The 17,138-nt window shown below is 38.1% G+C and overlaps 1 protein-coding gene across 1 annotated transcript in view; it reads left to right on the plus strand.

The window, feature by feature from the left end:
• Window positions 1–17,138, plus strand: part of HDAC9 (histone deacetylase 9) — a 486,360-nt gene that overhangs the window by 445,416 nt on the left and 23,806 nt on the right. Inside the window, exon 24 of the mRNA XM_075082978.1 lies at window positions 10,077–10,210. Coding sequence (XP_074939079.1) covers window positions 10,077–10,210 — 134 coding nt within the window. The remainder of the gene's footprint in view (window positions 1–10,076; window positions 10,211–17,138) is intronic.

Consider the following 17,138-nt stretch of genomic DNA (forward strand, 5'->3'; position numbering starts at 1 on the left):
GCTACAAAGTTCAGATAATTTTTGCCCAAGCTTTCAGCTGCTGTAGCTCTTCAGCTTTGCCAGAAGGAAGAATAAATGCAATCCTGATGTTGAAGTTTGGTATATGTTGTTTGCTAAGTTGCCGGAGCCACTAGGGAGCTGTGAGCTCTGACAGCAGGTTATTTTACTTCTAGTTGTTAAAACTCTGGAGGGAGAAACAGTAGCTATTCTGGTAGTAGATTTTCAATGTCTCCATTTAGAAAAGCCAATATACTGTTTTCCCTCGAAGAAGAAATTAGTGATGTTAGTCAAGAAACAGTATCTTAACACTGAATGAATGATTTTTGCCCTGTTCTGAACTTCCCACTTTTAAGGAGAATGACTAAGATGACTGTGGTAATGCAGCTGCAACAACATCTGGAGTCCTCAAATTACCTTGACACTAGTCAGCTGAATTTAGGTCTGAGTGTAGCACAGAAATGTCATTGTTTGTCTTGAAGTTTCTATTGTTCGATGAAGACCAATTATTTTAGGTCTGCTAGCTTCTCTTAATACTGCTGTCATGCTGTGGTAACAGCAGAGACAGTGGTCATTTGCTTACCTATGGATCTTGCAGAATCATGTCATTCCTGAGTGACTCTGCTCCTCACTCTGAGAAACTCCAGAAAGTAATACTCTATGACTGCTCAGCCACCTGAAGGCATTTTTCATCCAGGCCTTGTCACAATGCACCTGCATGCTTATTTCATTATTTTAAGCTTCTCTAACAAAAGGTAGGAAACTACTAGGTGAAGAATTCCATGAGAGTTTCTGGAGCACTAGTTCTTAAAGCAGTAATTAGTGGGTCGCCGCTTGGCTGCAGAAGCTCACAGAAGAGCTGTTTCTGAGAACTGTGTCAGAAGACTGGAAACACAGGGATGAGATAGTCTGTATTCTAAGAAAGATTTTAGTCTCATATGTGTTTCCAGGGGGAAGAATTTCTGGGGAAACAAAGAGGCCACTCCTATTCCAATCAACTTGTTACAAATCACAAGTTGTATTGTACATTAAGCCCTCTCATCCATCCAGCAGCTGAACCTGGCCCTGATGTCTACAAAATGAAAAAAAAAAAGAATATTTTTACTCCCATTCTTTAAAAATTTTACATATCTGTGATGAGGATGGGTCATATATTTCATTCTGGGGAAGAGCCAATAAAAATATCTTCATATTTCCACCTCCTGTGCATTAGAACAAAGTGGCGTCAGTCCTGCCTTCACCTGAGGCCCATGCAATTCCCCACCACCTTTTCCCATGCTCCCAACAGGTTAAAGCCCTTGCAAATTCTGCTGTGTAATAACATGAGTGACAAGGTTCTGACATGACTTCTCCATTTGGGAAGAAAGCTGGATAGAGCCACCTATGTCATTCAAATGGTAGCTACAGTTTCATTTACTCTGTGGTGTTTCCCGCCCCCCCCCCCCCCCATTTCAAGGTGTCTGTGTATCCCTTTAATAACATGAAAAGGGACAATGGGGCTGTTGTATGGGTTGAAATCACATCCTCAATTCTTACACATTTTTGTAATAGAACAGCATAATAGAAAGTTGCTCAATGTATTTTACTTGGAAATTGTAATTAATCAGAAGACTGTAAGGAGTCAGACCTCAAACCTAGTTTCAATACCATTTCCTTTAGTGAGTTTTACACATTACCTTTTCAATAAGTGGTGACAGGCAGTGCATTTCTGGGTGATTATAGCATATGTCAGGTGGGGTTAATGGGCACAAGGCCAGAGGGAAAGTGAGTAACTACTTGAGATGTACAGTAATCCCTTAGAAATGCATTGCCTTATTCCCTCCTGATATTGTAAAATTATGTTTATTAAACAACGTGATCCAAATCCTGAGGGGCACTAGACCTCTGATACTAATACTGACTTCACCAGGAGACATGATGCCAAATTGGTCAGGAAAGAGAGTATTTACCGCAAGTCTATCCACCTTCAAGAACCCATCCCTGATATGCTTATTATATCTATGTCCCTAGTCTTGGAATGATGAATGATTCACATCTGGAGGCCAGGTCTTTAGATAATGGTATATGCTGATTAACACTGGCTAAGGAACTAGCCCTTAATTTAATGTGATATGTTGATGTTGCAGGGTCAATAAATGACTGCAAATAAAGTAAGAACCTTAATTTGTAGACTCTGAGAAACTGTATATGTTGGAAAGATCATTTAGTCCATGCTGCTTTTCTTGGCAGAATTTTGAAGACCATCTTCAGAAAATAGCAGTCAGTTCTCAGCTTCTGAGTGATGGGCTTTAAATCAGATCCTTTGTGTTGGTCTCCTGGGTCAATTCAAAATTAACTGACTTGGCTTTTCATCAGTTAAAAAAAGAAATAAGACTAGATCTTCCCATCAGATTGTTTTCAGTCATAACTCAGTGCCCACATTTCAGCTATACTCATTTATAACAGCAGAAACTTTGCCCCACATATTTTAAAAATGTGTCAAGTTGATTTTATAGGCAGTAGCATTATAATAAACTTCTCCAAACTTAATCAAGCTTACTGATTTATTTGGATAGTCAATAGTAGTATCTGATTTTCATTCCAGCATGGATTAGAAACAAATTTCTCATACTTTGAATTATTTTTTTTTATCAGTTGTCTTGTTTTCTAGCCAACCCCTTACTGAGTCTGGACTCAGATTTGGAGATAAAATTGCCTGTAATTTGTAACATCAGATGCATATATTGTATATCAGTTTAAATCAGGCAACTTGATCAGATTTGGAAGCAGTTACCATGATAACAGTACCACTGCTTGCACTATCAGCTTGGCAGATTTCACAATACGTGGGACAAATTTTCAGTAGATAATTATCAGTCTGATTAGGCTATCCCCATAGAATCCCTTTAGAGGGAGTTTTAATCTCCAGGAGAGAAAATAAAGGAAAGGGAGGGAGGAAGGAAGGAAGGGAGGAAGGGAGGAAGGGAGGAAGGGAGGAAGGGAGGAAGGGAGGAAGGGAGGAAGGGAGGAAGGAAGGAAGGAAGGAAGGAAGGAAGGAAGGAAGGAAGGAAGGAAGGAAGGAAGGAAGGAAGGAAGGAAGGAAGGAAGGAAGGAAGGAAGGAAGGAAGGAAGGAATAAAAAATAATTAAAAAATTAAAAAATAAAAAATTAAAAAATAAAAAATAAAAAATAAAAAATAAAAAATAAAAAATAAAAAATAAAAAATAAATGAAAAGGGAAGGGAAGGGAAGGGAAGGGAAGGGAAGGGAAGGGAAGGGAAGGGAAGGGAAGGGAAGGGAAGGGAAGGAGAAAGGAAAGGAGAAAGGAAAGGAGAAAGGAAGGGAGAAAGGAAGGGAAAAAGGAAAAAGGAAAGGAAAAAGGAAAAAGGAAAGGAAAAAGGAAAGGAAAAAGGAAAGGAAAAGAAAGGAAAAAGGAAAGGAAAAAGGAAAGGTCCTCCAACCCCCCAAATGCCATGGATAATACCTTCACCACCCAGATGAACAGCCTCTTTCAGAGGTGTATGAATCTGAGTTTCTGAAATGCCACCTTGCTGTTTGCAGTTCTACATTTCCCCTCTTGGCTTCTGCTTTTTGAGGCAGAACAGCTACATGTTCCTGAAAAAAAAATATTGAAGAACTCTGTGGGATGGATAATCTTGCTTCCTGGCCAGCTTACTTAGTAGAGGATTTGCTAAATAGGAAGCAAAATTAAAAAAGAGGGAAGAGTGGCAGGACAGTGGAGAAATTATTACTTGGGCCAGTGTGAGATGGGGTAGAGAGGAAGAGAACATGAGGAAAAGAGAAGAAAGGAAGGCACAGAGCAAATAGTTAGTAAGAACATGGCTAAAAACATCCAGCCAGTTTTGGGAATACCCAAAGGCTCCTGCTTTGACTCTGGCAGCTGAAATCTGTGGTTGAATATTTTCCCTCTGAATCCACATGGCAGCATTATAAAAGCTCTAAAAACCTCATCATTATTTTGTACATCGCTATGACCTTTCCTGGATGATGCAGAATCCCAACTGCTTGATAATACAGGGCACAAAAGAAATCCCTTCCATTTTTTTTAGTATTAATTCATTGGGAGAAGAGTTTGGAGGAGTCCTCTTCCTCCATTTGTTTTCTCTGAGGAATGTTTTGTCAGGTGGTCAGTGCTGCCATTGTGTGGTGGAGGTGTCCAAGTTCCTCCTTCCTGGAGGACTAAGAAAATGCAATGGACTATATGACCCGCTTGGATACATACGTATCTCAAGAGAGCTGAAGATGCCCAGACCATCCTACTGAACATTGTCTAGGTGGCTTTTTCCTGGAGTGAGACAGGTTTGCGTTTTTTGGTTTTGAAGATGTATCCTTGAGTATGTACCTATATAGAGATTGAATAAGTTATGTTCAGTGTAGCAGCTAAAGAGCAGCTAAATATGAAAAACATATTACTGTAGAACTAACACTCATGCAATGAAAACATCTATTACATAAATTGTTAATCCATAAAAAATGTGTTTCTGAGACCATTGGTATTTATTTAACACACAATTACTGTCTAATTTAATCTAAATTAAATCCCTGCTTGAGACATGTAATTTGAAGTGTTTCTGAGCTTCCTTCTCCAGCATTAAAAGCAAGAAATCAGCAGCTAATGCCTGGAGGCCAGATCTCTACCATTTAAATTCAGGTACCTCAACACTAGCATTCATAATTTTGGCCATTTGGAAAATGTTTTTTCAAAAGAATGTATTTGGCATTAAAATCTCCCTTTCCCCCTCATTCAGGGCCGCATCCTGCCAACTGAGTCAAACCTCTGACTTAATCCAAAAGAAGTTTTGATTGAATAAAAGGTCCTGAATTAAGACCTGAGAGGAAAATCTGTTTTCTTATCATAGAACACAAGCTTTGCAAAATGTTCTAGCTCCTGCCAGTGCTGGAAGGGTAAATTATCATTTGACTCCTGTATGGACATATTTATTTAGGACACGTAGCCTGATGACTCAGGAAGTTATGTAAAAACTGACCCAGTTAATTTTAGATGCTATTGTTGGAAGAATATCAATGAAAATTAATCAAATAGTCACGAAGGAGCCACAGGGAAGGAGTGCAGAACACTGGTGGATAGACTTTTGGCAATGATCATTGCAACAGTTTTAATGAGAGGAAAACACATTCTCAAGTAAATTACAGAGTAATGAAATGATTAAATGGTAAATAATAGTTAAATACATGCTTGGAGGTCCAGGACAGAGACTGTGGAGTTTTTGTGTTTTGCGTGTATTCCTCTCCAGGCTGCTCCAAGTAGCCAGAGGAGCTCACCAGAGCTCTGCCTGTAATTTAGGGCCGGATTGTAGCTTTTAAGACACCAAAGCCGAAAGAGCTGTTGGGGCCCAACTGCTGAGGCTGAGAAAGCTGAGGCTTTCTCCATAACTCCAAAGCTTTGCCAGCCTTTCGGCTGTTGACGTGTCCTTGTTCCTCCACCAGCAGCCTCCCCTGAGCAAGGGCCAGCGCCACGGCTCTGCTCTCCTCAGCCTGCTGTCACCCAAAAAGTGACTATGAAGGAGACATCTGCTCTCCTTATGCACAGTGGGGGAGAGGAAAGGGGTCTGTCTTCTGCTGAGGCAAGTTTGGTCCCCACTAACTGGGCGTTTGCACATTTGCTGGCAAGCAAATTGAAGTTACATTTATGATTTTTTATGCAAACAAGGAGTGCTATGGTGCTGGCTGGGAGTGTACCCTGTCCATATGGTTCCTTTCCCTGTCTGATGGGGAAAGGATGTGAAAAGAATAACATTCACAAGTTGTCTTCATTCTCAAATGTTTCTTTCTCAAAATGGGAAGCTGTACATACAAACTCTGACTTGTTATCTTTGCTTCGTCTAGCCGTAATACACAACATAACTGTGTGGTGATTCCATTGGAAGAGAACTGGCCTGGTTCAGAAGTCTTTTACGTGCTCTCTGGGTGCCGCTTTCCATTTCAGGTTGTCAGAGTAAGGACACCTCAAAAACAAAAATAGAAGACTGAAATAACCCCAGGTTCTCTTTTTATAGGGCTCAACGTTTTCTTGGGTTTCAGTAAGTGCACGTAGAGTATAGTTGCTCCAGCAGCTTTGGTCAAATGAGAAAGAAGCTTCATCTATGTCATTCCTTGCTGTTTGGCAGAACTAGAAGGAACACATGGGGAGCTTGTCTGTTACAAAAGTAAAGAAAAAAACCAACAGGGCTCTTAGTGTTATATTGGGAGATTGGTCCACTAAAAGCTGAATTACTTGCTTAGACGGTAATTCAAGTTATCAGCACACTGTATGCTTCAATAACAGCCTGGCAGCTTGCTCATTAGTATAATACAGTATTCATTTTCTTTCTTTCTGCCTTCCCACAATAGAATATTTTCTTACATAAGGCTGAATATTGTATCTCCTCCACTAATAACACTGGAGGAGGGGAAAGGGTATAATTAAAGAGTACATGTTATGTCTTTGTTTTAAAAGTTTATATTTTTACTTCAAAGGTCAGCAGATAACAGCTTATACACTGCACATTTCTCCAGCACATAACACGGTTTACAATGTTTTCTGTTCGAATCAAGTCTTTTTTGCTTAGATGTACAATTGTGCACCCACAGGTTTTTGTCAGGAAAATGTAAATCAATTTGGTGAGTAGGATTTTCAGAACTACTTAGTAGTGTTTTAATGTTGTTTCTTGTGTAAATCAAGGGTTTATCATTGTCTTTACTAGGATCATAACAAATGAATATTAAATGCTTTTGCAAATTCTACCCTGGATGTCTAAATATTGGATCTGTGAAGGAAACAGGTACTTTCTACATTTAAAATACAGAAATTATGAAAAAAATAGTTGGCACAAAACCATGCTCACAATTTCCTGGCACACTGCATAAGCCTAGTTTTTAAAAGTTTTGCTACTTCTCTGAAGTACAAATTCACTGAGAAAATCAAGAAGATTTGAGAAATTCCCCATATGTATAATCTTTTCTCACTTATTAACTGAAATTATTGGATTTTTAAATACTATTTCTTTTTTGGTTTTGCTGTTGTTGTTATTAATATGTGACATTTTTACTCATGTTTGTGGACACAAATAATTGTGGGTACTGCCAGGGCCATTTCAAGTCCTGATTAATATGCCTGTCATTAAGTCAAACTCTAAATGTCCCGAAGGCACCTGCAATGTCAAAGGAGCAATGCCTATTCAAGACTGGACTGAAAATCAAGCACTGATGTTTTAACATAACTTTCCATTTTATAACTGAACTTTTTCTGTCTTTATAAAATGCTGCTAATCTCTAACTGTTATGCACTACTCCGAAAGCATACTGTTTTAGAATACAGTATATCCAAACCAAAAACATCTTTTAAAGCCAGCATCACTGCTGGCACCTTTGTCAGCAGGCCCAGTAGAAGGGCCAAGAACTGCTGCTAAATTCTAGAAATTCATATGAGTTGGAAGATTCAGAATTCAAAATACTTGTCTGACTCCTTTCTCACCTTAGAGTTGGTCAGTGGGGTGTCAAATATGTGCTTGATCTCCTTATATCAGGGGAGATGACTGGTTCTTTTCATGGTGCTTGTTACTATTTTCTTCTTGTTTTTCTTAATTATTTGGCATGAACTACAGCCCATCTTAAAACCATTACTTGACTGGGATTCCTTTCTTTCCATTTTGTTACTTCTGCACTCCAGGGGATTTCTTTGAGGAAGCTAATCTTTCCTAGGTTGTTGCAGTGACACAGGATCCAAGTTTCTTTGTTAAGAATTTCCATAACACATTCAGTCACAGGCGATGTTGGTACTGTTGGCTAAAGTTATTTCCTCCCTTTCTAGCAAGTCACCTTTACTTTCTCAGGGTAATTACAATGACGAAAAGCCCCCATCACTATGATTTGATTTGGCAACACTTTATCTTGTTACCATGATCTCTGTTTGGAAAGATGTTTTCTGTATGGCTCATTGCATGGATCCTGACTCAGCCAGGGATGATTATTATAACATCGATACTAGAAATGTCATTAGGAAACCAAGCAGACAAACTAACATTGTAACAATGTCTACAAGTTATATTATGTATAGTTGCCTAAAAGAAGAAAAAAGCATTGAGAGAGCCTTTACATTTATTGCCACACATACCTCAGAAAATTACGATGTGTCAGTAGCAACATTTGCGGTTGTACAAAATTTTCAAAATGTGCAGGGGAAATATGGTAGAGCTTTCCCTTCTTCACAGAAGCTGAATAACATGAAGGATAATGGTGTCTTGAAAGTGCTGTTGGATTTCTCACAGACCCAAAGGGTGAGTTGTAGATGTGGGGAGTCTGCGCCTGTTCATTCTTCTTCATTTCCTTTAAATGCTGTATGTACGACTCACTTTACGCTGTTGGCACTCTCTTCTTATGAATCCAAAGATCACATGGGTAACATGCAGACAGAAATAAATCCTGTAGGTAAAAGAAAGTAGAAATTGGCTAAAGATCAAAGGTTATCCTCATTCCACTCCTTCCTTTGCTTTTATTATCCTGTCTAAATTTGGTCCTTAGTAGAGAAGATTGGGTGGTTGTTTTTTTTTTCATGAGGAAAGATTGAGCTTAAATGAGAGTTTAAGATTTTATTTGTTTTTTAACCCTGTGTGTAATTTGAACCACAGTGTAGTTACTTTGCTAGAATCAGACCTGCAGTTCCTAGAGGGTGTAGAAGATTGTGGAGTGGCTTAAGGAAACAATATTTCACCTCAAGTGTTCTGTGATCATCCATAGATTAAGTGGCAAATAGATCTTTTTTTTTTTTTGTCTGAGCAGCTAAACCATTGAAGTCCCTATTCTAAAAACAGTTGGACAAGTGCTTAACAAAGTCCTAAGATGTAAATGGAACTAATTGTGTGATTGCTTGTTTGCCAGATAAAGCCTTAAGTCTGTGTCTTGGAAAATTCTTCTAGAAAATATGCTTCTATTTTTGGTAGTTTAAAATTTTTTATTACATTGTTTACTGGAACATAATAAAAAGATGTTGATTTTCCTGTTTTCATAGATTCCCAGTCTTTAGCAGGTACCTTCTAAAAGCTTTGTTTAAGACTGTGAAATGCACTGGAATGACTAGTGATCATCAGTAGAGCAACTAGAGCAGACCAAGTAAAAAATTTAAGAACAAGATGTGAAGGGTATTTAACTCCAATTGTTTCAAAGCTTTACTTATCAGTACTCACTTAAAGCAAATTAATCAAAAAGAATAGCTGTCCAAGGAAACTTTGACAAAACCCTTCTACAAAATCTTGTCTCCAAATTAATACTTTTTCTTGCAATTTTTTCTTGTCATTAAAACCGAAATAAATTAATTTTACTTGAATCACAGGTGAAAATTTTGTGGTAGTGTTTGTGTAGTTATAGATCACCACACAAAATGAAGTACTATAATTTTTGGCTGTGGTCAAGGAGTGAGCAATACTGGTAGAGATATCTACAAAGTTCTGGACAGTTCCAACTTATACCAAAACCTTGACTCAAACTAAGTGATTAAATTGTTAGTGCTGCCTCTAAAAGCACTTCAAAATGGAGCTAAGAGGTAACATACGTTTCCACTATTTTTCACTCCATGGCAGTACATTATACTCAAACCCCAAATACAAAGGAAGAAGCAATTTGTAAATAAAAATTTCATTTGAAATATCCAATTACTTTTAATTATAGTATCATAGCTTAACTACAAATATTATTTGTCATATTGATGCCATAAGTGACCAGGGTTATTTCAGATATCTCCAAATAACAGCAGTATATATTACTCTGACATGCAAATAGGAAGAGACTCTGGGGTGATAATGGTTAATGGTGGCAAGGAGACAACCTCATGTTTCAACTAATCTCCAGCTATTAGGGATCAGCATGAGGGACATTATCTCACATCTGCCTCATACAAAATTCCATATACCTAACTCCAAAGCATCTGGTGTGGGCCATAGTCAGAAACAGGATACTAGACTAAATATATCCCATGCTCCCTGTGCAATATCCTTGAGCTTTCTACATTCTTATGCAGCAGATGTGAAATATGCCAGTAATATCTGTTCTGCTTTAATTATTTGCACTACTGTATTTGAATACTAGGTTTTGGTCACCTAACCAAGCAATTGCTGAAGCTAGCGGATGGCCGTGTGGTGCTGGCACTGGAGGGAGGACATGACCTTACTGCCATCTGTGATGCATCTGAAGCCTGTATAAACGCCCTTTTAGGAAATGAGGTAAAACATAAATCATAGTAGGTGGAGACAATGATCCAAGTTTGCTGAAACTCCTATCTTTGATTTTCTTTTAGTAACAATAGCATCAGTCCTTTTGTCATTTGGTATGGAAAACATGCAATTTGAACATGTCTTAGGAAATGAGCACTAAATTAGATGAGTGTATAAATCCTTTAGTGTTTCCCTAAATTTTTTCCAGTTCTGAGTAATATTTAATACCTCAGAATTGCTTTTGGTGATATTGTGCTGAATACCAGATTTTACATCATTGGTAGTCATGGGTGTGCACATCATCTATGAGGATCAGAACTTCCAGCCAACTATCGTGGAAAAACAAATGGCTTTTGCAATGTATCTGGTAGTCTTAGGAATCAGATATTGCAAAGACATTTTTTGCAACATTTTGACACTTTTTTTGACAACTGACATGTGAAAGAACATATTTCAGAGGCTTTTGAAACAGAAGAACATTAATAAAAATGTGTCCAAGACTTCAAAAAAATTTTTTAAGTTATAAACAAAGATTCAGGTGGATCTGTATGTAATTAAAATGGAGTGTCCAAGATTTATCAAACTCTCGATATATTATTTAAAAGCTTTTGAGAGTGGACTATCCGACTAAGTAAATATGAGTATGTGTTATTTATGTACACAAACACAAGACAAGCATTTACATTAGCCAAAATTTTTTTTGTTGTCCATTAAAAAATATCTTTTCTCCTACAAATATGGTGAGAAGGAAAATAAGCTTGCTGAAGGCATAGCCAAAATAATGTATGAAACAGCAAAAACCTTTACCATAAATAGTGAGTTTTGCAAGATCTTGTTAAAAAGTGCAGTGTGTTACTTCTTCTTCCCCAGGGCAAGTGGAAATAGCTATATAATCTCTCCAATCAAATGTATTAGTGACAAATTGCAAGCTAGTCTGCCAGTTCCCTTCCACTCCAGGACTTCATACCAATGTGAATATATGTGAAGTATTGTGTTTTCTGATAGATATTGGATATAACAATTTTCTAAATGTTGTTTTTAACCTTTGCTTTTTATCTTCATGTTCCATTGAGAAAAATATTCTTATGCTTATTATTTTTATATTGTACATGTAATAAATAAAGTGATAGCTTTTTCAAAAATACTCTCAGAAATGTAAAAAAGTAGACATGTCCACAAAACAAACCAAAAAAAAAAGCTTTCACTGGGTTTAACTATTGTAACCTTTGACAAGTCCCATAAGGAGAGTTTTCCATTGTGGTGATGAGCACTATTGAAACAGATGCTCAGCTAAGTGTTGGTCCTTTTATTTAGGTGCTGAAATATGGATTACAAAACCTAGCTTGAGGCATTTGACAGTCTTAGTGAATGCAGCATTGCCTTGCTGATCAGCAGGAAGAGTGCCTTCCAGGGGACTCTCATTGATATTCTCTGACGTCATCTTCCCTGTGGTAGTATCTTACAGCATCAGTAGCTTTTCATAACCCTTCTACACCCTTTCTCTGAAATTTGCAGCCTTTTGGGACTAATGCAAATGGTAAAATGCTGATGATATGATGTGTCTTCCTCTGTGTAGGTGCCTGGGTCCTTCTATCCAGTTATGACCATTTGGTGGTGCTACCCATTTATGAAAACTGCCTTGTTTTGTTTTAACACTATATCACACCCAACTACTATTTCTGCTGTCACTGACTAGCCATTATCTGAGAAAAACTACCAATTGTGAGAAAAAGGAATGGGATAAGTGTACTGCAACAGATACTTTCTGCCATTTTATTTCAGAGTAACTAGAGACCAGGAAATGAGATAAATTGTGAGTTTATCTCTTTGCAAAACAGAGCAAAGCAAATTTCAGGATAGGCAAGAATTCAATAACTGAGAATGAAGACAAACGTAACCACATGGCCATTTTTAATTCATTTGTAAAAGAACACGATCATTAAAAACTTGAAACATCTCATACAATAAGCTTTATTCTCATGTGCTCTTTCTCACAGCTTTGTCTTCAGGGACACGCGTTAAATGGTCTGGTATAGCAGAATTTCAAAGAGTAAATATGCTGTGGCTGCTAAGAAGATAAAAATACTCCAGAGGGGGTGTTGTCACCAGCACTAGCATAAGAAACTGATGTTTGCTTAAAAGAATGAGTAAAGGTGTTGCCGAGGAGCAGACACTAATGAGGAAGTCTGATACCTAGTTAACAGTTAGAAATCAGCACGTCCGTTGACATCTGTAGATTTATGGCAATCTACCCCACAGGGCCCACAGTATATACATTGCTTGATTTCAGCATAATATTCCTGAACTTGCAGAGCAAACACCAAGCATGTTCCTGCCAAGGACAGAAAAAAAATGTTTTTCTTAAAACAACCAATTATTGTAATTTGAGGATGTATTCTTCCCTGAATGCAATTCTTCACAGGTGATTAATAGGATAATTATAACTTATTATCTGCCCTTCACTTTTACAAATAATGCTATGTAGTGCAACCCTAGTTTAAAAACGTTGGCAAGAAGAACTTCAGTTTCTAAACACTACACATGTAATTGAACTCAAATTAGAAGGGTTGGGAAAGGCCTTTGTAAGGTACTCTGCAGTTTGTCAGATGTATTTATTCATGTGCTGAGGATTAGAATTCATAAACATTTTGCAGGGTTTTTTGAAAACTTTTTCTTTCCTTTTGTTGTTTTTGGCCAGGACTTGTCAATACAGAAACTCACTGCTTCATATGTTCTATTACCAGCAGAATAACATTTCTTAAAAAGTGTAATTGTAAAACTAGCCACAACTTCCAACTTTCATGGAGAGCTGGTTTGATATGTAGAGGTAACATCAAACTTACAAGCAAAAAATTCTTTCTTTTCTTATTTGTCTCTGAACGCCAAGAAGGAAAATGGGTTGACATCCAAAATAGATATGTTTTTCTCTTAGTCATATGTGGCCTGTAGCACTGTGATCTGTTTAGCAAGATAACTTTTTACTCTTCTCTTAGCAAATGCAAGTGGAGCCACGAGGAAAAGAATACACTATCAAGTTCATCTTCTTTAAATAATTTGAGCATGGCACAGGAAATTCCTGCATACAGTTGCTGATTTTGAAGACTAACCAAAAAACTACTAAAAAGGTCTCTTTTTCTTGGAAGACCTCAGAATTTAAATGATCTATCAGCCCCATCTACGTGCGGTCAATACTTCTGAATTTCTCTGCAGAAGTACTTTTGAACAGTAATTTCAAATTTTGACAGAAACACAAATGGGATTATAAGTGCTGGTTTTCTCTGATTGCAGGTATTTCTATTTTTAATTGTTTCTTTCTAAGACACGGTTCCCTAAACAGAGGTGCCTAGTGCCTTTTTTAGATACCTTAGGTTATCCAGGACATCGGCCCAGGACTGGCAGCTCTAACACAGAACTTAGAAGTGATCCACACCCTTTCTGAATAGCAACTGGAGATCACGCTATAGTATCTAAAATGGCTCAGTCTGGTTTGGTTGGGTTTGGTTCTCCTTAAATGATGAGAAAACTAAAAAGGAAATTGTAAGGACAAGGATAAATTTCATAAAGATAAAATTATTAATGAGAAAGTTTACAGATAAAATTATTTTTAAAAAAAGATTTCACTACCTCAGGATTTTTTGTCCATACATCTGTGTAGAAGCAGAAAATTTCCATGTCTCTTTGAGAAAAATCCATTTGACCATTTGCAGAGCTAATGAGGAGCATGTAGGTTATCTCCTTGGAAGGAAAACTTCCTAAGAGGTGAGAAGAGATTAAGCAGCTGGATTCCCTTGAAATCCAAAATGAAAACATGGAAATCCTTCTGGCAGGTAAAAAGGCAGGGCAAGCACCAGTTACTTTAAAATATTCCTCAATTTTCTTGACATGATTTGAGAATTTGTCCATTAAAAGAGCATCTGTCAAAACAAAGGAAATTATGAATTCAGATAATTAGAAAAGAGTCACTTCTTTTAAACCTAAGCATTTCTAAGATGATTATATACTCTTGCGCTTAAAATTCAATTTTCTCATTTATTGTGATACTCTTTAAATGAGTCTACAGTTTTTCACAGATTGGTTGTATAGTTTCAAATACTTCTTTTTAAAGCATATATAGATATATATTACCTCAATTAAGAAAAATCATTAAATATTAAGATTTGTATGTTATTCCAAGAAATGTGTGAAAATTGGGCTGAATATTGAGATTTTTCCCCAAAATCTTTGTCATGGAGAAAGGAAATTCCGCACTATTTTGTCCATCCTCGCTTCAGTGCTATGCTTTTCAGTGCCAGGTGATAGTGAGTAAGGCTGCTTTATACATGCAAGGATAGGTTCTGGTTTCTTTCCTCCACGTTACTTTTGAAGAGGCACTACCTGGATTTAAAAAGCCCTTAGGGATAAGCTCTCCTTGAGTTCAGTATCCTAAATCCTGCAGCTTATTTCCAACATAACGGCATTCATTTGGGGGTTCTTCTGCAGCCAGAGAGAATGAGGAAGTATCCCCTCAAGCACAAAACTCTTTGAGTCAAAAACGAAGGATTTAGTTCTTCCTTCATCCCTTTCATTTTCAAGCAGCCAGGTGGGATATTTCGATGGGATGTAGAAGGCAGTCTAACATCATAGTCCCTCCGACCTGTGTACAGGTTTGGGCAGTGTCTCTTAGCTCTTCGTGGTACAGCAGTTTGCGGTCTATAACAAGTGATAATTAGTCACAGATGGGGTCATGCTCTTCTTTGCGTAGAGGAAACAGAGAAGTGCAGTCCACAGTGTGCTCTGCCCAGTGGGACCCTGCAACAAAGGCACACAGAGGATGCATGTCTGCTCTCATTGACTGTGGTGGCCAAGGCTGAATTTGGCCCTAAGTGCAAAAACATTTCTAAGTGACTAAATTTAACATCTTCTAGTAAATATTCTTCTGGCTTAAATTTCAGTCTGAAGCAGAATTTGACAAAACATTGTGATTGGTTGGCTCCCAAGCATGCTTGAAAACTTATACTGGACAATTTTCTTGCAGAGTGTGAAGTATGTGCTTCTTTCTTGCAATCTGTTGAGCTGGCATTTAGGAGGGGATGGTAATTTAAGTGGAAAGCTCATACTCTGCAGCTTTCCTGCTGCTGATGAAAAGTTGGCATTTTTCTCCTTTGTGAAATTCAGTGTGAATCTGGGGCTGCTTGCCAGCTAGGCAGTGAGCTCTGCCAAGAGGACCTGGACTGTGTTAAAAAGGGGATATTTGCCAGAACAGGTAAGCATTTCTCTCCTTAAAATGGAAGTATTCATGGAAGTGAATATGGCCTGAGATCAATTTTAAATTGCATGGTAAACTTGGTCGCAATCTCACATCCTCATTGTTAATCTGAGACTAATACTAGAAAATAATTAACACTGAGTCTAAGCCACCTGTCAACTGCTGCTTGCATAAACCCAGACTCCAGAAATTGGCCCAGAAATAGAGAATTAGATGGAGTAGGCAACTGGAGCAATGTATGTGCCAGAGGTCAGCATGGTGACATCAAAGTCCCCAAGGCGGACAGTGCTAGTCAGGTTTGGCCAAGGAAACAGAATATTCTGATTCCAAGTTTACATCTTTCCAAGGCATACCTTGTTTTTCAGGGACTGGTAGGTGCCAGTGACCCTTTGTGCCTTTGAATCTATTCCCTACTGAAAACTGACCTGTTTATGTACCTCGTTGTAACAGTGGATCACAAAAATACCTGCCTGAAGTGCTTATATATAAACAGAAAGTGCAGAAAGCTTAAGAAGATTGCTAATATAAGAACACAGAGGACCTGTGAGATCTTTGAACTTAGTCTTCTTAGTCTTCTGTAATCTTAGACAGCCCTAAGAGCAAGAAAGCCTTGGTGCTGATGTGGTTCTTGCACAATTTATCCAGGAAAGAGAAGTTGTAGTGCTTCCTCCTGCAGCCTAGGCATCCCTGAGGAGCCTGCCTGCCTTCTGCCTTCCTCTGCTTCTGTCAGGACTCTCTAAGCTCCCACCCTTATGCATGCAATTGCCTCACTTTTCAGTTATGTCTAACTGCACTCTTCAACAATCTTCACTGAAGCTAATCTTGGTGCTTTGAAACATGACAGTGCTAAGAACAATACAGATATTGCTAGAGATTCTAGATTTTCCAGCTCAGTACAGACTGCTGTAGTTTCAGATTCTTACCACATTCACAAGAATCATTTCAGATCACCTTCTGGGCACATGAAATTTCCATCATTAATTCCTTCTTCAAACATTTGTTGATATGCCTCTGGCAGACTTTGGCGACCCAAATGATTTTTGCCCATTTACATTGTTTTTCCTACTTTGAAAATGATTAGTGGACACAGTTTCTACTTTCATCTGCTACTTTGGGCACAAAAGCTCAATTCAGCCATGTAAAAGCTTTAAAAATGTGACCCTTTGTGTCTGGTCCAAACTGTCTCTCTAGTGGTTTGGTTATTTCTGCACTGACTTGAGCTGTTCTTCTCTGAAAGATTTCTTTCCTGACAGTGTATTTCCAGTGCTCATTTCAGCTTCCTTTCTCTTAGCCTCAAGATTTAATAGACTTCATGATCTGAATGCCAATAGTGTAGGAGGGAAGGTGGTGGTGCCATACATGCCAGGTGTAGAGTAATTTCTTTTGTTCACTGTTGGGTCTAACTGCTGATATTTTCCAGGGACACCCCTATGTCTATACAGTTGTATCCAGCCAGTGGATAGCTGCCAACAGAAATAACTCTTTTGAATGCAGACAGTCTCATTTCAAAGTGTATAGAAATAGTTGCCATAACCCACTGCCTTTATTTCTACAGTGTTTTTGTAACAGTACTGTATTTGGGCTGAACAGGGTATATGATGTAATGAACTTACTTCTGGAGCCTGATAAGGTTTCCCTGATACGGAAGAGGATCCAAGTTCTGCCTGGCTATCCCTAAGAGTGAAGAGGCAG

The sequence above is a fragment of the Phalacrocorax aristotelis genome, chromosome 2 (assembly GCF_949628215.1).
Source record: "Phalacrocorax aristotelis chromosome 2, bGulAri2.1, whole genome shotgun sequence".
Taxonomy (NCBI): Eukaryota; Metazoa; Chordata; class Aves; order Suliformes; family Phalacrocoracidae; genus Phalacrocorax; species Phalacrocorax aristotelis.